Source organism: Polypterus senegalus, chromosome 10 (assembly GCF_016835505.1).
Source record: "Polypterus senegalus isolate Bchr_013 chromosome 10, ASM1683550v1, whole genome shotgun sequence".
Lineage (NCBI taxonomy): Eukaryota > Metazoa > Chordata > Cladistia > Polypteriformes > Polypteridae > Polypterus > Polypterus senegalus.
In genome coordinates this window covers 170,874,024-170,898,722 of record NC_053163.1, presented here as the reverse complement: position 1 = coordinate 170,898,722, position 24,699 = coordinate 170,874,024, and the positions used below count along the sequence as shown (strand labels likewise).

Genomic DNA, 24,699 nt, shown 5'->3' with positions numbered 1-24,699 from the left:
TCATAAGATAAGACCTTAACTGAATACTTACCTTATATATTTTTTATTTTTAGTCCCCTGTCACCACCGAGCCACCCGAAGAATTTTATTTGAACACAACAGTTCCAAGCAAGACAAAAAAGTTGAAGGAGAAAGTGAAGGATCACATCCCTCAGAAAAATAGCAAGGAAGGCCATGGAGGTGAGGCTATGGAAGAAGCCCATAATGACCATATAAAAAATCCACCCATCCATCCATTATCCAACCCGCTATATCCCAAATACAGGGTCACAGGGGTCTGCCGGAGCCAATCCCAGGGTGCAAGGCAGGAAACAAATCCCGGGCAGGGCACCAGACCACCGCAGGGCGTGCACACACACACACACACCAAGCAAACACCAGGGACAATTTAGAATCACAATGCACCTAACCTGCATGTCTTTGGAGTGTGGGAGAAAACTGGAGTACCCGGAGGAAACCCACGCAAACACGGGGAGAACATGCAAACTCCATACAGGGAGGACCCGGGAAGTGAACCTGGATCTCCTAACTGCGAGGCTACCCACTGCGCCACCGTGCCACCCATATAAAAAATGCCGTCTTATACCCTAAAGACAAGGCTGACTCTCAGTACTTTAGCAAAACCGGCTTCATTCAACTTGAAACAGGAACATCAACTTTATTTATTGAAGCAGAGCTCTACCAACCTACTACACACAGACACAGCAAGCGGGCAGGGATGGGGCCAGGTCAGTGGCCAAGCTAAACTGCCCCCTGCATCACACAGGTGCTTTGCACACGACAGCTGTCCACTTGCAATTGTTTCTGTGAAGCTGCGAACCTGCGGCTGCCTTGGTAATGGACAAGCAGCCCTCCAGATGTGGCTTCTGCGTGTCGTCCCGATGGGGAGGGTCTTAAAAGAGTTCCGAAATATCACAAGGCACATATGCATTATATTATAATACAGTACATAATGAATCAGAAAGTATTTAGACCTCTTCACTTTCTGCAAAGACACAGAGATGCTACAATTCAAGTCCAAGCTCACAACATTTGATGCTCTTTTTATTTCATTTTTTTTAATGCACAGAGGAAGACTCTGAAGATGCAAAATGCAAAAACAGGTACTATATAGCCATTTGTTCTAAACTGTAATGGGGAAAATGTCAGTTGGATGCAGTCAGATGATCTGTCCAGGAGACCACCAGTAGGTGAGACATTGAGTGTGGGTTTAGAGGAGATGGGGGCTTAGAAAGGTAAGATGGCCATGACTGGCCGGCCGTTGGGGTTCATATCCATCATCTGGGTATCTCAGTGGGGAGACCTTTGTGTATTTAGAGCCACTAGAGCTTTTTTTCTTTGGAAAATATTTATAAAATGTATAAACTGAGGAACATCTGTCTATAAATTATGTGGATTCCAGTTTGTGATATTAGAATTGCATGAATGGACTTGAAATTAGAGATGTAAAACCTCGCTTTTAATTTCTAGTTAGTCAGGTTTGTTGAGCAACTTTAATTATTTAATGTCTCAGATGCTTTCTTTCCACCTTATCATGACGCTGTAACAAAGCAGTGTGTTCTCTGTTGTTTTACAGAAACCCCATTTATGCTGGTGCAAAGAAGAACGTAAGTAAAATCCTGAAAATCTTAAAATCCTGTTAACAGAAGAGATGTTTGGTTAACAGTACAGAAGAGATATGAGAGATGATTTTATTGTTAGACTTTTGGTTAATGTCACTTACCGACCACAAATGTGTCACCTCTGTTATGCTCTCCTCTCTTGGGATGTCTTCCTTAGAGTCTGCTAACCCTGCGAGAAATAAATTAACGATGTCCCGACACCCAGTGCGTGTTACTAATTTATTACTTCACTTGCTCAAGGCTCAATGCAAAACCTGTAATAGCAGAGTAATATTTATTATCCGTTAACGTCCTTGGTGTTAACCCTGTGTGGTTTGCGTGAACCCGTTTAAAGACCCACTTTACATTTTTAAGCCTGACTAACACTACTCTGCTGCCACCTAGTGGATGAATCAATAGCATGCTGCAAAAAACTCCTTTATATTTCTGCCACACCAAGGTAAACTCATCAATATTCATGAGTGGGGCGGAGCCTTCAACTGGCCATGGTAAACAAAGAGCCATAAAGGCTGCCATAGAACGAACTGAATCTGAACCACTGATCACATCGGGTGATAGTGGTGACAATGTGAACTGGTCATCAGACGTTGACACGGAAAGTGACACTGATGCACGATGCACTGTTGTACAACCCGTATGCCAAATGAATTTAGGGGTGAAACTTTAGTGTAAGGCACCTGGAGTTGTGTGACAAAAAGGCCAAATGACTGCAAACGAGTCCAAGGACAAGACAGACATAAGGTCCCCCACACCCTGTTCACAAAGTGTCAGTATCGGTGTCAGGGGAAATGTGTAAGTCACCGAGCTTTGTGCCAAAAATAATGCAAGGGATGCACAGATCATGCAGAGTAGGAACTGACATTCCACCCTCGTATCCTAACAACAGAAAAAAATATCAGAAAAATGCACAAAGGAACTGGCATCCACTGTCCTGATCGGGACATCGGGCTGTGCATTGGTGGCACATGAAGGACGCGTACAGCAGTGAACACTGGACACACCTTTCCTCCTGTTTATATTTTGATGTTTTGACATTTGTGTGTTTCCATAACATGCAATAACATTTTTTTTTCTTGTTGAAATAAATTCAACGTTTTTTCCAGGGGGGTAAACAAAATGCAAAGGAGGTTAATAAAAGGATAAGCGTCCATGTGTCTGTGTACCCGTGTGTCCATCTGCTCGTGGTGCATTTTAATACTACAAATGGTTAGGATGCTCCTTCTGTTGGAATGACAAATGCCATGCCTTTTTTTACTACGTGTTACAAGATGCATTCCGGCAGATGGTGCACATTGTTGATTACTTAGAGTTCAGTCCACCTTAGATGGGAAGCACAGATGGGGCAGGTGATAACAGCAGGATTTATTTCTAGAGCACATTCTCATACAAATGATGGAGCTTAATGTGCTTTACAAGATGAAAAAAGATAAAAAGAAAAAATATATAAAAATAAGATTAGGCAATACCATACAAAACAATATAAACTCCAGAATCTTCAGGGTTAATTCTGGCAAAGTTCAAACGAGCCTTAATGTGGCCTTTCTTGAGAAGTGGCTTTTTCCTTGTGACCCTCCCGAAGAAGCCACAATTGTGGAGCGCTTGTGAAATTGTCGTCACATGCACACCATGACCACTCTTTGCCATAACCTCCTGTAACTCCTTCAAAGTGGCCATTGGCCTCTTGGTATCCTCTCTTACCAGTTTCCTCCTTGCTCTTTCATCCAGTTTGGAGGGACAGCCGGATCCAGGGAGGGTTCTAGTAATACCAAACAATTGCCACTTCTTTATGATGGCCTTTACTGAGCTCCTTTGGATTGATAAAGCTGTTGGGATGTTTTTGTCTCCATCTCCTGCCTTATGTCCGTCCACAACTCTATCCCTGAGATCTTTTGCAAGTGGCTGGCCACCCTTTGTCACTTGTTTGCTGTCAGTTGCACTACCAAGCATGGGAATAAATGGACCAGGAACAGCTTCACTGATCACACTCATTACAATTGAGCACAGGTGGAAGGAAGCCATTAACCGCAATGGAAATGGTGGGCACTGACACCTGATTGAGTTTAGGAGGGGGCTGATCCTTTATTAATCTCAGGATTTCTTGTTTTTATTTTTTTAAATTCTTGTGAACTGTAGCTGTGATATGTAAGTAAAGCTGGGAAGAAATATTGGTTTGTGTGTTTTCATTTAAGGCTGTAAAGCAAAAAAAATGGGAATATTTCAAACTGGCGTTTCTTTACTATACCCACTGTATAAACTGCTAAAAACTCGTTATTTTAACATGGCTTTCTCAAAACTTCATTTTATTGTAACTCTGATATTCTGTATACTAGCAAAATACAAGCGCTTCGCAGCGGAGAAGTAGTGTGTTAAAGAAGTTATAAAAAAGAAAAGCAAACATTTTAAAAATAACGTAAGATGATTGTTAATGTAATTGTTTTGTTATTGATATGAGTGTTGTTGTCATATCTATCTATTTATATATATATATATTTATATATATCTGTATATATATATATATATATATATATATATATATATATATATATATATCAAAATACCTGCGATTGGCAGCGAGAAGTAAAATGAAAAGGAAACATTTTAATAATAACGTAACATCATTGACAATGTAATTGTTTTGTCATTGTCATGAGTGTTGCTGGTATATATATATATATATATATATATATATATATATATATATATATATATATATATATATATACATCTATACACATATATATATACAGTTATATATATATACATATACACACATACATATATATACATATACATATATACACATACTGTATATATACACACACATATATATATATACATACTGTATATACAACATATACATATCTACATATATACTGTATATACACATATATATACAAATCTACATATATATATCCACATACATATATATATATTAGGGGTGGGACTCGATTAAAAAAATTAATCCAATTAATTAGAGGCTGTGTAAGAATTAATCTTGATTAATCGTATGTAATCGACACGTAAATTTGCCCCAAATCGCAATTGTTTTTTTTTAATTTAAAAGTGTTTTAGTGGGCGACAGAATCAAATAATAGACATGGACATGAATATTGTAAACTGAAGCTGTTTTAATTTCTGAAAAAAAGCCTTTAAACTGCATTTGAATTCAAAACAGAAACAAAAATATCATCCCTGGTTAAAATTGGGCAGACTTAAAAATAAAGTGGTAGTTTAAGTACTTTAAGTACATTTTCAGAATAGTATTGTCTTTAAATAATAATAACCAAAATTTCAACATAAAGTGCAGTTTTTCTTCTTAAAAAAATAAGTCAGAAACATAAAAGGTAATTTGACCAGCTTACTCTTTAAACTCTGAGTAACATTAGCCAAAATTATTTTGTACATTAGGCTAAAACAGTGTGATCATTGAACATTTTGTAATTAGATGTATTTAGAATTACTAACGGTCACGGAAGTCCAATGATCCCCAGTAAGAGCCACAAAGTCCGCTTTCTGTAATGCATCTAATTTTGCTTGCTTTTCAGTGTGCACAAAACCATGCTTTTATCAAGGCTTACTCGGGAAGTCGAAATGATCAGTCGTAGAACGCGCTTTATTCCGACTCTAACATTTTTGTAGTTGTGATGTGTGCATCAGTGTAATGGATGTACCAGGAAATCATGCATTGACAAAAGTTCCGTTTGTTTGGAATTGAAAGTGTGATTAAATGCGTTATTTTTAACGCGTTATGGAGTACATGCATCGAAGCTTCTCAGCTGTGCTTGTGCTAAGAAAGGGAAACATTTTAAAAATAACGTAACATGATTCTGCTTAACCTAATATTTTTCATACGTCCCAAACCAAGGAGATGCGAAGGTAAAATGAATCGGTAGCGCGCACATACTCAGTGCATCCCCTCTCGAATCAACCTCGAATGTCGGCATTAGAGCTTAAGACTCTACAATTGCCACAGCATGTGGCTTGTCTATGCTAGTATGTATGTAGATCGGGTATATATATACATTTATATATATACCCGTATCGCAGTGGAGAAGTAGAAGTTATGAAAAGGGAACATTTTAAAAATAACGTAACATGATTGTCAATATACAGTAATTGTTTTGTGAGTGTTATTGAATGTTGCTGTCATCAAGGATTTGATTATCATTATTTCTTTCAATCAGGTTCGTATTTGTACGATGTGTTGTGTTCAAGTTACATTCCGTGTTTGTCAATCGTTGTAAAGATAAGAGGTTTCATTCATCGATTAGTTTCTTACTGCATCAATAAACAGCTCGTCTTCCTCTTTATCTGAGCTGTGACAAACTGCATGCACGGGTTTTTTTACACTGTCTTCCTTTAGCGGGACATTCACTTTTTCCACCGTGTGCTTTGTTTCCGCAGTAGCTGCACTTATGAATATGATTCTATGTATCAGACGCTTCATATTTTTTTGCTGCCTTCTCAATTGTGTAATTCGGTTTTTGTTCAGCACTCTTTGGAACTGTTGCTTTTGTCTGTGCACTCGCCAGTTCACGTGAGCCGCTTGGTGTTCTTGCATCGAAGGTTCCCAGCTGTGCTGGTGCCATCTCGTAATGTCAGCTAAGACCCGGCACTTAAAAGTTTCTCTCGCAGTTTCAATGAGTTTGTGCCAAACACCACCCTGACCATCTCATCTTCCTCTGCATAAGCACAGTCCTTCACACGTGAATATTTACCGGCAGTGTTTGTATTGGATTGCCGCTGATGGACGGCCTTATATGGGCAGGCACTAAATTACAAACGCTAGTGGCAGCCTGTCTATGAACTTAATTTAATATAAACTTACGGTTCACGCCATGCTTTGTTTCCGCAGTAGCTGTACTTATGAATATGCTTGTATGCATCATTTGCTTCATAATGTTTTTCTGCCTTCTCAATTGTGAAATGGCGTTTTGTGCTCATCGCTGTTTGGAGTTCTTCCTTGTTCTCTACGTACTTACGTAGGAGGCGTGATGATGTCACACGAAACTCCCCCCCCCGGCCATCTCCAACTCAACTCCATTACATTATATGTAGAAAAATAGGTTCCAGTTATGACCCTTACGCGTAGAATTTCGAAATGAAACCTGCCCAACTTTTGTAAGTAAGCTGTAAGGAATAAGCCTGCCAAATTTCAGCCTTCTACCTACACGGGAAGTTGGAGAATTAGTGATGAGTCAGTGAGTGAGTCAGTGAGTGAGTGAGTGAGTGAGGGCTTTGCCTTTTATTAGTATAGATTCATTGAATTATGGTTTTTATCATGGCTCTGTGATTATACTAACCCCTACATTCTCTGTTGTTCTTTTTCCGTTTTTCTGTGGCACCTGATATATATATATATATATATATATATATATATATATATATATATATATATATATATATATATATATATTTATATAATATAATATATATTATATAATATATATAAATAATTTATATAATTATATATATTTTTTTTTAGTGTCCTGTCACCACAGAGCCATCAGTAGAATTGTATTTGAACACACCAGTTCCAAACAAGAGAAAGAAGTTGAAGAAGAAAGTGAAGGATCGGATCCCTGAGAATAGTGGCATGGAAGGCCAAGGAGGTGAGGCTGTGAAAGAAGCTCGTAATGACCGTATAAAAAATGAACGATTCAAAACCAACTAATCCACGCCAAGCACTGCCTGGTGGGGTTCAAGCAAGTGAGAACATCCACCCAAAAACCTTCAGAAACTCCTGCAACTAGAAAACATTGTTTCTATTTTCATCATTATATATTGTATACTATATGCTGCATATTCATAAATGCATAAACACAGTATAATACTGGGGCACCAACCGGGCAAGAAAAAAAAAAAACAGGAAATGTGTAGGGCAGCGTTTCTCAACCTTTAAGTATTTGCGACCCGAGTTTTCATAACAGTTTTAATCGCGCCCCCCAATGTCTTTTTCAAACCCTAATAAAATATATTCTTATATTTTTTGCTGCTGATACACCGCTACAAGTTTTATAATACCTACTTAACTTTTATCGACATTTATCTAACTCAATATTTATTTTTCTAGTATTAGACTGTAGTTTAAGTTAATTTGTTTTGGTTTCAATAGATGTATTTTTCATATTTTCGATTCTTGTTTACTTTTATTCACATCTTCGCGCTCCCACAGGTTGAGAACTGCCGGTGTATGAGCCTGTTGAAGATTCCTCTTAGAGAAAGGTTCTGTCACTGGCAGCTCTGTCCTTGTTGACGGTACGGTCAAAATGAGATGCCACCTTCTTGGCACCATTTGAATAGCAGGGTCGAAGCTTGCTCTGAGCATCGTGGGTGGGGCTGGGAGTCCTCTTTGGGTGTCTCCTCAGAACTGTGAGCGAAAGAGAATAAAGAGATAGCAACAGCGCCCTCTCTCGTCCCGGAGTGGCATTGTTTAGTTTGGCGGAGCCATGAAGGTGATCACCAGGCTGTGTCGTACGAGTCTCTGTCTTGCACCCCAAAGACGAGGCTGAGTCTCAGTACTTTAGCAAAACATACTAGCTGACCCCCACATAGTAGTGAAACAGGACAGACTTTAAAAATCAATAAACAAACAGGTATCGTTAGCTAAGCGAAGGCAAGGTCTGCTCTAACACGTGGCGAGAGGTAAAGCGATTCGAATGGAGGCTGGCGCATGAGTGAGGAGGGCCCCTGCCCAGCTCCAATTCTCCTGATGTCGCACATCCCCCTCCTCTTGGCCCGCAGCCTCTGTCTCTCTCGGATCAGCGCGACTAAATCGACGCCACAAGCGAACTATGATACATAGCGCAATGACAGAAGTCGCAAAATCAACTGGAATGTTCAAGCAAATTATAGAAAAAAAATCAATCTAAATCTGTTAAGTAGTTCTCTCATGAAAAGCGGATAGACTGACAGACAGATAGACTTTGGATTTTATACTGTATATATATATATATATATATATATATATATATCTCCTTATATATAATTTAAAACTATCCGTATGTATGGTGTTTGCGTCAATACCTCGACTCAAAACAAGTTAGAACCATGCAATGCGACTCTGCCTCTGTAGTTAGAACATAACGTGGCAAACGCGGACGCAGTACTGCATAATTGGCCAAGAATGTTCGAATGCTTCAGTGACGCCGCTGGACGGCTGAGTATAGTAAGTCGGTGTTGGTTCAAGCAGATAACAGTAAGTGCGGTTGGTTTTTGGAACGTTGGTTTTGTGGGGCGTACTTTCCAGGACTAACATCATTGACAGCTCCGGAACCGTAAGTAATTTAGAACGTATCGCCATTTGCTTGGTACGTTAAAATCTATCTTGGGGCAGTTCGGTTTTGGCATCTGTCCTTCTGATATCTATTGGCAAACTGAGTAATGACGGCTGGGTATTAACAACGGTCATTGTTTAAATTTTAGTTGATCTCAGATCTTAAATGATCATGGCAACATAATTATTACCACGACTCTGATTAGAGTCGTAAAATACGGTTTGTTTTGAAAATTTGTTTGCCGGAAAAAATCAAATGAGGTGCGCCGAAGTACTGAGTTCACGTCTAGCAAGTCCCGTTTAAACAGGAAGCTCTTCATTACATCGGCCTTAAAGGTCTATTTTAAGCACAAATCAGTGCCATGATAACAAAATCATTTCAAGGACTTAAAAAAAGAAATAATTCTTTGCAAAGAAAGTATGGATTTCACAAACATAGAACTTGTAGCCCTATTTGATCGCTTTTATTATTTATTAATTAGAGGGGACTGGGCGGTATCATGGTCTGGAATCCCTACAGATTTTATTTTTTCTCCAGCCGTCTGGAGTTTTTTTTGTTTTTTCTGTCCCCCCTGGCAATTGAACCTTACTCTTATTCGATGTTAATGTTGATTTATTTTTTATAATTATGTCTTTCATTTTTCTATTCTTTAATATGTAAAGCACTTTGAGCTACTGTTTGTATGAAAATGTGCTATATAAAAATAAATGTTATTATTTTATTATTTTAGTGGGAAACACTTACACTCGTTTCCCACCTGTACTGCTCAGTACACAGCCCAGTGAAACACAGTCCAATGCACAAAGTGTTTCGTCTTCCTTCTCTCTCTGTCTTCTTCCGCCTTCAGTCCTCCCTTACAAGGTTCGTCCCTCTTCCTCCCGTCTGTGGCTCCTTAATCGGACCTGGAATCCCTCCCATGTGTGCTGAAAGCCCCAATGTAGGGTTCTGCAGCTCTCTGTCTCCCCCTGGTGGCCCCCCACAGAACCCAACAGGGCTGTGCCAAACTCCAACTCCCATCATGCCCTGCAGGAAAGCTGCCCAGGTTGGCTGCCCTTTAGCGTCCCGGGGAAGGCAGTGCCTTGTAGATGCTCGTTCCCCGGGTCCTTCCATCCAAATGGCATCCCGGCTGGGTAATGGCCATGGATGCCCCTCACAATATATATATATATATATATATATATATATATATATATATATATATATATATATATATATATATATATAAATTGTAACACCAATTAGTGTACATTTCACTACATATTGTACTATACTGCATGTATAATTTGTACGTGACAAATTAAGTTTGTTTTGATTTAAAACTAAAAAGTTTGCAAAGACCTGATAAGAAGACAAGGCTTATAAATAGACATGTTTTAGTAATAAAATAAATTACATAGGGAATCTTATCCATCTATTTACGCAACAGTGCAACCTGGTGGCCCTTACCACAGAAACACCATCAATGCAAAGACACAGAGATGCTACAATTCAAGTCCAAGCTCACAAAATTTGATGCTCGTTTTATTTCATTTTTTTAATGCACAGAGGAAGACTCTGAAGACACGAAATACACAAACAGGTACTGCATAGCCATTTGTTCTGAACTGTAATGGGGAAAGTGTCAGTTGGATACAGTCGGATGATCTGCCCTCAAATTGATTCCTTACTCTCGACCCTCACTGACATCATCATGAAATAAAAAGTCTCAAATAACGATGGTGTTTAGCCTGTCAGGAGAGCACCCATGGAAAATCATCCAACTGGAGCAAAAGGCAAAGCTCCAACAAGGTGAAGTAACAATCCTGGGGTACAGGAGACCACCAGTAGGTGAGACATTTGGAGCAGGTTTAGAGGAGATGGGGGCTTAGAAAGGTGAGATGGCCATGACTGGCCGGCTGTTGGGGTTCATATCCATTATCTGGGTATCTCAATGGGGAGATCTTTGTGTATTTAGAGCCACTAGAGCATTTTATCTTTGGAAAATATTTATAAAATTTATAAACTGAGGAACATCTGTCTATAAATTATGTGGATTCCAGTTTGTGTTATTAGAATTGCATGAATGGACTTGAAATTAGAGATGTAAAACCTCGCTTTTAATTTCTAGTTACTCAGGTTAGTTGAGCAACTTTAATTATTTAATGTCTCAGATGCTTTCTTTCCACCCTGTCATGACGCTGTAACAAAGCAGTGTGTTCTCTGTTGTTTTATAGAAACCCCATTTATGCTGGTGCCGGGAAGAACGTAAGTAAAATCCTGAATCTTAAAATCCTGTTAACAGAAGAGATGTTTGGTTAACAGTACAGAAGAGATATGAGAGATGATTTTATTCTTAGACTTTGGTTAATGTCACTTACCAACCACAAATGTGTCACCTCTGTCATGCTCTCCTCTCTTGGGATGTCTTCCTTAGAGTCTGCTAACCCTGCGAGAAATAAAGTAACGATGTCCCGACACCCAGTGCCGTGTAACTAATTTATTATTTCACTCACTCAAGGCTCAATGCAAGACCCGTAATAGCAGATGTGAACGCTGGCCCCGGCACAGACAGACCGACGACATATTTTGCACCACACACTGTTTATTTACACTACTATTATTTACAAATGGCTCACGTGCACCCCCAGTGCCTTCTCGCACCGATTTCCCCAATGTCCAGGCCCACAGTCTCTTGTGCCTTTTTGGCCGCCTCCTGTCCTCTTTCCAGCTTCGCCAACACTGCCTCCCGACATCCACCAATGACTGGAGGGAGGCGGCCCCTTATATAACGCCCCCGGATGAGCCTCAGGTGTTTCCGGCATCTGCTCTCTAGCCACGCCCCAGCGTGGCGGAAGTGTCGGTTGCCTTCCTGGCAGCTCTCCGGGCGCCACACAAAGTCTTCCCCCCGGCACTTCCTGGTGTGGCGGAAGTGCCGGGCTCCCGGGATAATTAGGCACTGGGGCGCCGCCTGGCAGTGGCCACGGGTCCCTACAGGGCTGGGCTTCCACGCCCTGTACCCGAGGCCCCTGCCTAACCAGGACGGACGCCCCCACTCTGTCTGGAGGAGGCACTCGCCTTCCTCTTGTCCTCCAAGCCCCGCCGGGCTCCAGCCCCAGCCGCGGACCGTACGGGATCAACCGGCATCGGAGCGCCGCCTGGTGGTGACCACGGGCCCCTACAGGGACGGGCTTCCATGCCCTTGACCCGTGGTCCCCAACAGAACCAGGACGGACGCCCCCTCGCGGTGTGGAGGAGGCACAAGCCCTCCTCACGTCCTCCAAGGCGTCCCGGCCGGGCTCCAGCTCCAGCCAGCGACTGCACGGGATAAACCGGCATCGTGGCACGGCCTGGCGGTGGCCACGGGCCCCTACAGGGTAGGGCTTCCATGCCCACGACCCATGGCTCCCAACAGAACCAGGACGGACGCCCCTTCGCGGTGTGGAGGAGGCACAAGCCCTCCTCTCGTCCTCCTGGGCGTCCCGGGGACCACACAGAGTAATATTTATCATCCGTTAACGTCCTTGGTGTTAACCCTGTGTGGTTTGAGTGAACCCGTTTAAAGACCCACTTTACATTTTTAAGCCTGACTAACACTACTCTGCTGCCACCTAGTGGATGAATCAATAGCATGCTGCAAAAAACTCCTTTATATTTCTTCCACACCAAGGTAAACTCATCAATATTCATGAGTGGGGCGGAGCCTTCAACTGGCCATGGTAAACAAAGAGCCATAAAGGCTGCCATAGAACGAACTGAATCTGAACCACTGATCACATCGAGTGATAGTGGTGACAATGTGAACTGGTCATCAGACGTTGACACAGAAAGTGACACTGATGCACGATGCACTGTTGTACAACCCGTATGCCAAATGAATTTAGGGGTGAAACTTTAGTGTAAGGCAACTGGAGTTGTGTGACAAAAAGGCCAAATGACTGCAAACGAGTCCAAGGACAAGACAGACATAAGGTCCCCCACACCCTGTTCACAAAGTGTCAGTATCGGTGTCAGGGGAAATGTGTAAGTCACCGAACTTTGTGCCAAAAATAACGCAAGGGATGCACAGATCATGCAGAGTAGGAACTGACATTCCACCCTCTCGTATCCAAACAACAGAAAAAAATATCAGAAAAATGCACAAAGGAACTGGCATCCACTGTCCTGATCGGGACATCGGGCTGTGCATTGGTGGCACATGAAGGACGCGTACAGCAGTGAACACTGGACACACCTTTCCTCCTGTTTATATTTTGATGTTTTGACATTTGTGTGTTTCCATAACATGCAATAACATTTTTTTTTCTTGTTGAAATAAATTCAATGTTTTTTCCAGGGGGGTAAACAAAATGCAAAGGAGGTTAATAAAAGGATAAGCGTCCATGTGTCTGTGTACCCGTGTGTCCATCTGCTCGTGGTGCATTTTAATACTACAAATGGTTAGGATGCTCCTTCTGTTGGAATGACAAATGCCATGCCTTTTTTTACCACGTGTTACAAGATGCATTCCGGCAGATGGTGCACATTGTTGATTACTTAGAGTTCAGTCCACCTTAGATGAGAAGCACAGATGGGGCAGGTGATAACAGCAGGATTTATTTCTAGAGCACATTCTCATACAAATGATGGAGCTCAATGTGCTTTACAAGATGAAAAAAGATAAAAAGAAAAAATATATAAAAATAAGATTAGGCAATACCATACAAAACAATACAAACTCCAGAGGGCTGGAGAAAAAAAAACATTTGCAGGGGTACTAAGGCCACGAGACCACCCATCCCCAACTGGGCATTCTACCCCTTATAAATGACCTCAGTCAGTCCTCATGGTTTACAGGCTTCACATAGAAGAATTAGGTGAAGATGGTCATGCGAACCTCTGGCCTTCAATCCTTCAATGTAAGGACGGCGTGGTGCCTCAGCCGTTAGTGTGGTCTGGAGTGTGGCTGCCTTTGTTCTTTTCTGAGACAAAAATGAACTCTTTTTATTTGTGAACTTTCAGCAACAGTGGTATTTTGTGTGACACACAGACAACCCTTACAATGATATACATACATTATACAATGGGTACAGAAAAGAATCCCCCCTTTGAAATATTCCCTTTTTTTTTTTCTTTACAGCCTTAAATGAAAACACACACAAATCAATATTTCTTCCCAGCTTCACTCACTCAATGCAATCAATAAAATCCAAGTGAAAGATATCACAGTTACAGTTCAGAAAAATGATAAAAACTCAAAAACAAGACCTACTGAGATTAATTAAGGATCACCCCCCCACCCACCACCACCGTGTCAATGTCATTTTGCTGACCCCCTTTTGCTTTAATGACAGCCTTGAGTCTGTTGGGATTCTTCTCTATCAGCTTTGCCCATCCAGATTGAGTAACATTTGCCCCCCACTCTTCTTTATAGAACTGTTCAAGTTTGTTCAAATCAGATGGTGAGCGTTGGTGGTCTGTTATCTTCAGATCTTTCCACAGATTTTAAATTTGTTTTATGTCTGGGCTCTGACTGGCCACACAAGGACATTCCCTTATTTCTCCTTCAGCCACTGCGTGGTCAATTTTGCTGTGTGCTTCGGGTCGTCGTTGTGTTGAAAGGTGAAAATTCCGCCCATCTTCAACTTTCTGGCAGAGGGTAGCAGGTTTTCCTCAAGAGTTGGATGTTATTTTGCCCCATTCATTTTTCCTTGTACCCTAACGAGAGCTCCAGGCCCTGCGGTAGAGAAACACCCCCACAGTAGGATGCTGCCCCCTCCATGCTATACTGTAGGTATGGTGTGTTGTGGATGGTGAGCTGCATTGGTGTACCGTTTTGTGTTGAGGCCAAATAGTTTGATTTTGGTCTCATCTCACCATAAAGCCTTTTTCCACTTGGCATCAGAATCTTCACGGTTAATTCTGGCAAAGTTCAAACAAGCCTTAATGTGGCCTTTCTTGAGAAGTGGCTTTTTCCTTGTGACCCTCCCGAAGAAGCCACAATTGTGGAGCGCTTGTGAAATTGTCGTCACATGCACACCATAACCACTCTTTGCCATAAACTCCTGTAACTCCTTCAAAGTGGCCATTGGCCTCTTGGTAGCCTCTCTTAAAAAGTTTCCTCCTTGCTCTTCCATCCAGTTTGGAGGGACAGCCGGATCCAGGGAGGGTTCTAGTAGTACCAAACACTTGCCACTTCTTTATGATGGCCTTTACTGAGCTCCTTTGGATTGATAAAGCCGTTGGGAAGTTTTTGTCTCCATCTCCTTGCCTTATGTCCGTCCACAACTCTATCCCTGAGATCTTTTGCAAGTGGCTGGCCACCCATTGTCACTTGTTTGCTGTCAGTTGCACTACCAAGCGTGGGAATGAATGGACCAGGAACAGCTTCACTGATCACACTCATTACAATTGAGCACAGGTGGAAGGAAGCCATTAACCGCAATGGAAATGGTGGGCACTGACACCTGACTGAGTTTAGGAGGGGGCTGATCCTTTATTAATCTCAGGATTTCTTGCTTTTATTTTTTTTAATTCTTGTGAACTGTAGCTGTGATATCTTTCACTTGGATGTTATGGATTGCACTGAGTAAGTAAAGCTGGGAAGAAATATTGGTTTGTGTGTTTTCATTTAAGGCTGTAAAGCAAAAAAAAGGGAATATTTCAAAATTGGCGGTTCTTTACTATACCCACTGTATAAACTGCTAAAAACTCGTTATTTTAACATGGCTTTCTCAAAACTTCATTTTATTGTAACTCTGATATTCTGTATATTCATTGAATTATGTTTTTTATCAGGGCTCTGTGATTCGTACTAACCCCTACGTTCTCTGTTGTTCTTTTTCCGTTTTTCTGTGGCGCCTGATATATATATATATATATATATATATATATATATATATATATATATATATATTTTAGTGTCCTGTCACCACAGAGCCATCAGTAGAATTGTATTTGAACACACCAGTTCCAAACAAGAGAAAGAAGTTGAAGAACAAAGTGAAGGATCGGATCCCTGAGAATAGTGGCATGGAAGGCCAAGGAGGTGAGGCTGTGAAAGAAGCTCGTAATGACCGTATAAAAAATGAACGATTCAAAACCAACTAATCCACGCCAAGCACTGCCTGGTGGGGTTCAAGCAAGTGAGAACATCCACCCAAAAGCCTTCAGAAACTCCTGCATCTAGAAAACATTGTTTCTATTTTCATCATTATATATTGTATACTATATGCTGCATATTCATAAATGCATAAACACAGTATAATACTGGGGCACCAACCGGGCAAGAAAAAAAAAAACAGGAAACGTGTAGGGCAGCGTTTCTCAACCTTTAAGTATTTGCGACCTAAAATTCATTACAATTTTAATCGCGCCCCCCTAACGTCTTTTTCAAAGCCTAATAAAATTTATTCTTATATTTTTTGCTGCCGATACACCGCTACAAGTTTTATTATACCTACTTAACTTTTATCGACATTTATCTAACTCTATATTTCTTTTTCTAGTATCAGACTGTAGTTTAAGTTAATTTGTTTTGGTTTCAATAGATGTATTTTTCATATTTTCGATTCTTGTTTACTTTTATTCACATCTTCGCGCCCCCACAGGTTGAGAACTGCCGGTGTATGAGCCTGTTGAAGATTCCTCTTAGAGAAAGGTTCTGTCACTGGCAGCTCTGTCCTTGTTGGCGGTACGGTCAAAATGAGATGCCACCTTCTTGGCACCATTTGAATAGCAGGGACGAAGCCTGCACTGGGCACCGTGGGTGGGGCTGGGAGTCCTCTTTGGGTGTCTCCTCAGAACTGTGAGCGAAAGAGAATAAAGAGATAGCAAAAGCGCCCTCTCTTGTCCCGGAGTGGCATTGTTTAGTTTGGCGGAGCCATGAAGGTGATCACCAGGCTGTGACGTACGAGTCTCTGCGCCGAAGAGCTGAGTTCACGTCTCGTAGCCCCGTTTAAACAGGAAGCTCTTCATTACTTCGGCTGAAAAGGTTTATTTTAAGCAAAAATCAGTGCCATGATAACAAAATCATTTCAAGAACGTAAAAAAAAGAAATAATTCTTTGCAAAGAAAGTATGGATCTCACAAACCTAGAATTTGTAGCCCTATTTGATCGGCTACCAGTCCTTTATATATACTGTAGCTCCAGCTGCCCCAACCCTGACACAGACAGTCGCAGACCAAAGTGCAGCACAACACAAGCTTTTATTATTTTAGTGGGAAACGCTTTCACTCGTTTCCCACCTGCACTGCTCAGTACACAGCCCGGTGAAACACAGTCCAATGCACAGAGTGTTTCGTCTTCCTTCTCTCTCTGTCTTCTTCCGCCTTCATTCCTCCCTTACAAGCTTCGTCCCTCTTCCTCCCGTCTGTGGCTCCCTTTCAAGCTGGTCCTGAGACTGTTCCAAGTGGCTCCTTAATCGGACCTGGAATCCCTCCCATGTGTGCTGAAAGCCCCAATGTAGGGTTCTGCAGCTCTCTGTCTCCCCCTGGTGGCCTCCCACAGAACCCAACAGGGCTGTGCCAAACTCTAACTCCCATCATGCCCTGCAGGAAAGCTGCCCAGGTGGGCTGCCTTTTAGCGTCCTGGGGAAGGCAGTGCCTTGTAGATGCTCGTTCCCCGGGTCCTTCCATTCAAATGGCATCCCGGCTGGGTAATGGCAATGGATGCCCCTCACAATATATATATATATATATTATAAATTGTAACACCAATTAGTGTACATTTCACTACATATTGTACTATACTGCATGTATAATTTGTACGTGACAAATTAAGTTTGTTTTGATTTAAATCTAAAAATTTTGCAAAGACCTGATAAGAAGACAAGGCTTATAAATAGACATGTTTTAGTAATAAAATAAATTACATAGGGAATCTTTTCCATCTATTTACGCAACAGTGCAACCTGGTGGCCCTTACCGTAGAAACACCATCAATGCAAAGACACAGAGATGCTACAATTCAAGTCCAAGCTCACAAAATTTGATGCTCGTTTTATTTCATTTTTTTTTTTATGCACAGATGAAGACTCTGAAGACACGAAATACACAAACAGGTACTGCATAGCCATTTGTTCTGAACTGTAATGGGGAAAGTGTCAGTTGGATACAGTCGGATGATCTGCCCTCAAATTGATTCCTTACTCTCGACCCTCACTGACATCATCATGAAATAAAAAGTCTCAAAGAACGATGGTGTTTAGCCTGTCAGGGGAGCACCCGTGGAAAATCATCCAACTGGAGCAAAAGGCAAAGCTCCAACAAGGTGAAGTAACAGTCCTGGGGTACAGGAGACCACCAGTAGGTGAGACATTTGGAGCAGGTTTAGAGGAGATGGGGGCTTAGAAAGGTGAGATGGCCATGACTGGCCGGCCATTGGGGTTCATATCCATTATCTGGGTATCTCAATGGGGAGATCTTTGTGTATTTAGAGCCACTAGAGCATTTTATCTTTGGAAAATATTTATAAAATGTATATAATGAGGAACATCTGTCTATAAATTATGTGGATTCCAGTTTGTGTTATTAGAATTGCATGAATGGACTTGAAATTAGAGATGTAAAACCTCGCTTTTAATTTCTAGTTAGTCAGGTTAGTTGAGCAACTTTAATTATTTAATGTCTCAGATGCTTTCTTTCCACCCTGTCATGACGCTGTAACAAAGCAGTGTGTTCTCTGTTGTTTTACAGAAACCCCATTTATGCTGGTGCCGGGAAGAACGTAAGTAAAATCCTGAAAATCTTAAAATCCTGTTAACAGAAGAGATGTTTGGTTAACAGTACAGAAGAGATATGAGAGATGATTTTATTGTTAGACTTTTGGTTAATGTCACTTACCGACCACAAATGTGTCACCTCTGTCATGCTCTCCTCTCTTGGGATGTCTTCCTTAGAGTCTGCTAACCCTGCGAGAAATAAAGTAACGATGTCCCGACACCCAGTGCTGTGTAACTAATTTATTATTTCACTCGCTCAAGGCTCAATGCAAGACCCGTAATAGCAGAGTAATATTTATCATCCGTTAACGTCCTTGGTGTTAACCCTGTGTGGTTTGAGTGAACCCGTTTAAAAACCCACTTTACATTTTTAAGCCTGACTAACACTACTCTGCTGCCACCTAGTGGATGAATCAATAGCATGCTGCAAATAAGCATTTCATGTATTTATACAGTATTTCTACTAACTGAATACCGTGGATCGCTATGGGATAGCAACAGGAAAAATGTGTTCTAAAATATACAGAGTGACATTATAAGTCCTGTAAAGGTCATAAGGCAAGACACGTAAATAAAACAAAATAGGATGCTAATTATTTCTTGAATTGGTTTATTAAAATATATGCTGTTTTAAGTACAGAGGACTTAAACAGTGATGATCGAAACTTGTTTTGGACTAAAGGCCCCAGTGAGCCCATAACCACCCTAAATGGCATTATTTAGCTACATTTTTTTGTTAATAAAAATAGATGAAGGTGAATGTTATAATATTAAGTATAATATTAATTATAGGCGGCACGGTGGCGCTGCTGCCTCGCAGTTAGGAGACCCGGGTTCGCTTCCCGGGTCCTCCCTGCGTGGAGCTTGCATGTTCTCCCCGTGTCTGCGTGGGTTTCCTCCCATGATCCAAAGACATGCAGGTTGGGTGGATTGGCGATTCTAAATTGTGCTGTGTGTGTGCCCTGCAGTGGGCTGGCGCCCTGCCTTGGGTTTGTTTCCAGCCTTGTGCCTTGGATTGGCTCCAGCAGACCCCCATGACCCTGTAGTTAGAATATAGTGGATTGGATAATGGATGGATTTTCATACTTTTTCTATTTTATTCTTTTTCATACTTTCTTCACAAATTCTCCTATTAAGTTTATACCTCTTTAAATAAACTCGTAAAACTATAACCGTGGAAGAAAGGATTTATATTGACGAAGTAATGGTCCCTCACCACGTGGTGCGGAAATACATTTATTTTAATATACTTTGAAATAACCTAACTACTGCGGTGGGTTGGCGCCCTGCCCGGGGTTTGTTTCCTGCCTTGCGCCCTGTGTTGGCTGGGATTGGCTCCAGCAGATCCCCGTGACCCTGTAGTTAGGATATAGCGGGTTGGATAATGGATGGATAGATGGAATAACCTAACTAAATAATTTAAAAAAGATAAATAAATGGCAAATTATAAACGCTTTGTGGAAACTCAAAACTATCAAAACAAAACTTGTACTCTTCAGAAAAATGAAAGCATTTTTAATGTACTTTAAAGAAATTTATTTTAGAAAGAAATGGAGTGAATGGGTCTAAAAAAATATAAGAAATTTTGCGCTTGCACCATGAAATTTTTAAAAGCATTTCTTAGCGAGCACCTATGGGCCAAGGGTAACCTACATTCCAAATTTCAAGTCCCAAGTCCAGCTATTTCTGGAGATTTCGTGATGAGTGAGTCAGTGGTATTTGGCTTTTATATATGTATAGATTTATATATATTTTAAATATTTCTATGTGTTTTGCCACACCAAAGTAACTCATCAATATTCATGAGTAGGGCGGAGCCTTCAACTGGCCATGGTAAACAAAGAGCCATAAAGGCTGTCATGGAACGAATTGAACCTGAACCACTGATCACATCGAGTGACAGAGGTGACAATGTGAACTGGTCATCAGACGTTGACATGGAAAGTGAGACTGATGCATGATGGAGTATTGTACAACCCGTATGAATTTGGCCGTGAAACTTTAGTGTAAGGCAACTGGAGTTGGGTGACAAAAAGGCCAAATGACTGCAAATGAGTGCAAGGGCAAGACTGACATAAGCTGTCCTCAGTCCTGTTCACAAAGTGTCAGTGTCTGTGTCAGGAGAAATGTGCAAGTCGCTGAACCTTGTGCTAACAATAACGCAAGGCATGCACCGATCACGCAGATTAGGAACTGACAATCCACCCTCTCGTATGCTAGCAACAGAAACAAATATCAGAAAAGCGCACAAAAAAACTGGCATCCACTGTCCTGATTGGGACATCGGGCTGTGCATTGGTGACACATGAAGGACACGTCGGTACAGCAGTGAACACTGGACACACCTTTCCTACTCTTTTTATGTTGATTGTTTTGGCATTTGCATGTTTTTGTTACATGCAAAGGAAGGACAAATGCAATGCATTTTATTACTACATGCATTACAAAATACATTTCGGCAGATGGTGTGTAGCGCCTTTAAAATGGTTGCTGATGCTTTGAAGGAAGACAGACACACCAATCTCCAGATTCTGCCATTTCTTCTGCAACAACGTCATCCAGCTATAAGACAAGCAGTAAGGGGCACAGTCAACACGCGCAGCGACAGGTTCTCTCTCAGTCTCCTGTAACAGTGTCGTCCAGCTCTCGCCAGGAGTCTGCTGTTACGCTACATGTGTGCCCTATGGGTGTTTCATTAATTAAAGTCCCCCCCTGCTACAACAGGCACTATTATACTAAAAGATACACTGATTGCATTCATATTAAACAAAATTCACAATATACGAAACAAAAGCATTTCAGTATTAAAAAAATCCATAGTTTGTTCACTAAAATATAACATAATAAACCGACTCAGCCACACGTACATACAGTAAACTGTTGATTACTTAGATTTCAACTCATCTTAGATGGGGAGCACAGATGGGGCAGTTGATAACTTGTAAAGTTTGAAATTGCATTTTATCTGTAAACTTGTCATAGGATTCGGAGCCTGCGTGTAGTGAAGAGGGCTATGAAGAAATACTGTAAACTGAATTGCAAATGCCAACCGAATGGGTACCGTCATAGTCCGCCTCTGCTAAAATGCGTGATGTCACCCAGAATTTAGCTGTTTTAATCTGCTTTTCCTGCATAAGCGTTTCTTTAATAAAAGTAATCCTGACCATGAGCGTCGAGATTCTTCCCACAAGATGAGACCTGATTTGAGTGTCTACCATCCTCTTTTTTTTAGGCTCCTGTGACCGGAGAGCTGGCAGTGGACCTGTTTGCAGACTCACCAATGTGTGAGCAGACAAAGAAGAAGAAGAAGAAGAAAGTGCAGATTCAGAAACCTGAGAAAAATCACACGGAGCCCCAAGAAACTACTGTTGAAGAAGACGGCGCTGACTACATTAGCTTTGATGAATTGGAGCCAACTGATCCACCACCAGAGCTGCCCAGTCTGATCCAAGAAATCCAGAATGTCCAGCTTCGTCGAAAAACCATCAAACAATCTCGTCGCATCCAGCAGTCAATGCTATTTTATTGAAGAAAACAAAAACAAAATAAGAAAAAAAAAACATTTGAGTTCCTTAATACTGGGCAACAGCAGAAAGAACAATTATTATTATACGGGTTTTTGCAAATAAGAAGGACCTGTGCTGAAACGAATACTGCCATAAAACGTCTCTAACTTATGTTCATTTAAAAACGTCTTAAGTTTGCTCGACTATCTTGCTAGGTGTAAAGCTTTAAAGCAACAATGTCAGTGCGTGAAATGACCTCACATTTTACTCAACATGTGGACAATGGATGTAACACTCAGAAGCATTAGGACAAGTACAAAATAATGAAGATCCAGAAGTGCAACAGTCACATGAAAATGCTCACCGTGTGGAACGTATAAAGAATCCACTATTGCTAGTGTTGCATTTTAGCTGGGGGTCCTCCACTTGCTGGGGTTCAAAAACTTGCTTCTCTTTTTTATGTTCGTTGTGTTTTATGAGTGGTGCCTCAAGTCCACTGCCAAGGCCTGCCCTCAGCCCCATAAAGGCAAGAGTCTCCCACAGTTCCTGGTGGTTCATCTCAAGTTTGTTTGAAAGTTTTCAGAGAGTTATGGTGTTACTATTGTGCTTATTTTAAATTGGTGTGTTTTTAACCTTTTTGCTCTGTTTTGTGACCACCGTGGTAGAAATTAAATTGGAAATCTGTTACAGAAAGGAATCTTGTCCTCAACTAGGACCTCTTTGAGTCAGAAATCAGGCAGGAGGAAGCCTGTCCATTGCATCTTTTATTTTCTCTCCAGTAAATGCTGAAGAGGCAGCATCCTGTATAAAAATCTACGAAGGGACAGTGCCCTGGGCAGAGGCTGGCAGCAAGAGGTCAAAGAATAAGAGCAGAGCTTTATATTTATAAGCAACTGAATTGATATAACAGTGCTGAATTTCAAGATGTCTGCGGAGAGAATGTCATCCTCATTGAGAGGTTTACTTACCTCGGCAGCGACATTCATGTCTCTGGTGACTCTTCCTATGAAGTCAGTAGACGGATTGGGAGAGCATGGGGGGTCACGAGGTCACTGGAAGGGGTGTGTGGCACTCCTGCTATCTACAAAAGGACAAAGGTCCAAGTCTTTATAGTCCTGGTGCTTCCTGCCTTGCTATATGGTTCTAAGATATGGATACTATCCAGTGACCTGAGACAAAGACTGGACTCCTTCATGTGTGTCTCTTTAGAGAATCCTTGGGTTTCGCTGGTTTGACTTTAAGTCTAATGAGCGGTTGCTCGTAGAGTCCTGAATGACATATTACCTGCATTGTGAGGGAGTGTCAGTTATGGCACTACAGCCATGTGGTGCGATTCCCCGAGGATGATCCGGCTCACAGGACCCTCACTGTTGAGGACCCAAGTGACTGGACCAGGTCAAGGGGATGCCTACATAACACCTGGGTACATCAGATAGATGGTAATTTCTGGAGGGTGGGACTGGACCTCATGTCCTTTTTGGGGAGTTGCCATCCGGGATCCTGAGATGTTTCATCATGTGGTGGGTGCTCTCCAGTCTGACCTGACCTGACCTGTGCTGCATATGCATCACATGACATTTACTCTGATTGGTAATAACTTATCCAAATAAAAGTTCCATTCTACTAGACTCTTGTTCTTCTCGTATCTCTCAGGTTCAGCTCTTACCCTTGATATTTCTGTGTATGTGGCAACAGTCCAGTCTTGATGTGTGCAGGATATCAGCTGATTTCTTAATCCTACTAGAACATCCTGCATATCCAGCTGGGGGCGCATGCTCCCAGGGAAGAGGTTTGTTAGACATTGTAGCCTTTACTAATCCAACAATATACATAAAGATATATCTTATATCTTTCCCTAGCATTACAGTGGTGATTCTAAAAGGTAGAAAGAATCAATAACACTAAAGGAAGATTATACTGGCTTCTATTTAATATTGGCTTAGCACTCACAAGAATATAATACTCGAAGGAGAGCCAAAGCAGACCCTGTCAGAGTTTCCTGCAATCACCTCTTGTCCAACATCAAGACAGAGTGTGGGGAACTATTTTGGTTCTAGACACAAGCAGGAGCGATGTCTTCCATCCATCCATAGGTGAGCTGTCTAGGGTTCCATGCAGTTGTTCGATTTTTCAGGCTTTCTTCAAACATGGGTCCAATGTGTTTACTGACAAGCATAATTAGGAAATAGCAGACGGTTACTGCAGAGGTTGTTTGCTTGGGAAACCTTGAAATGGCTGTTGACCCTGGCAACCCCAACCAAATGTGGCACTATGGCATTGTGTCAAGACTCATCTCATCTCCCTGTCAGCTTCACTCTGTCAGCCTGCTTGTGTGACCACTCTTTTACAAAATAACGTGTTTGTGATAAAACTCTCAGATCACAGGGGCACACTTAGAACCATTGTCAACAATGACATCGGCCATCTCCTAGTACATTCTTGTCTTTGTTGCTCACTTGTTCTTTATCTGGTTTCCTCAAATGCTTAAAAAGTTTTTTCAAAACGTATTAACCCTTTATAGATGCTATATTTTAATGTGGAAAACATACCCAAACATGTTATGAGCCCTAAGTCTCATTTTTCTTTCACATCATAATTTGCATTCTTGTTTTGGGAC

The 24,699-nt window shown here is 41.4% G+C and overlaps 1 protein-coding gene across 1 annotated transcript in view; it reads left to right on the top strand.

Moving 5' to 3' along the window:
* The window catches only part of LOC120538306, an 80,960-nt gene extending 57,904 nt beyond the window's left edge, over window positions 1-23,056 (top strand). Inside the window, exons 9-18 of the mRNA XM_039767768.1 lie at window positions 54-180; window positions 1,070-1,103; window positions 1,577-1,607; window positions 7,108-7,234; window positions 10,445-10,478; window positions 11,113-11,143; window positions 15,776-15,902; window positions 17,883-17,916; window positions 18,551-18,581; window positions 21,809-23,056. Coding sequence (XP_039623702.1) covers window positions 54-180; window positions 1,070-1,103; window positions 1,577-1,607; window positions 7,108-7,234; window positions 10,445-10,478; window positions 11,113-11,143; window positions 15,776-15,902; window positions 17,883-17,916; window positions 18,551-18,581; window positions 21,809-22,105 — 873 coding nt within the window. The 3' untranslated portion in view covers window positions 22,106-23,056. The remainder of the gene's footprint in view (window positions 1-53; window positions 181-1,069; window positions 1,104-1,576; window positions 1,608-7,107; window positions 7,235-10,444; window positions 10,479-11,112; window positions 11,144-15,775; window positions 15,903-17,882; window positions 17,917-18,550; window positions 18,582-21,808) is intronic.
* Window positions 23,057-24,699: the final 1,643 nt, after the last annotated feature.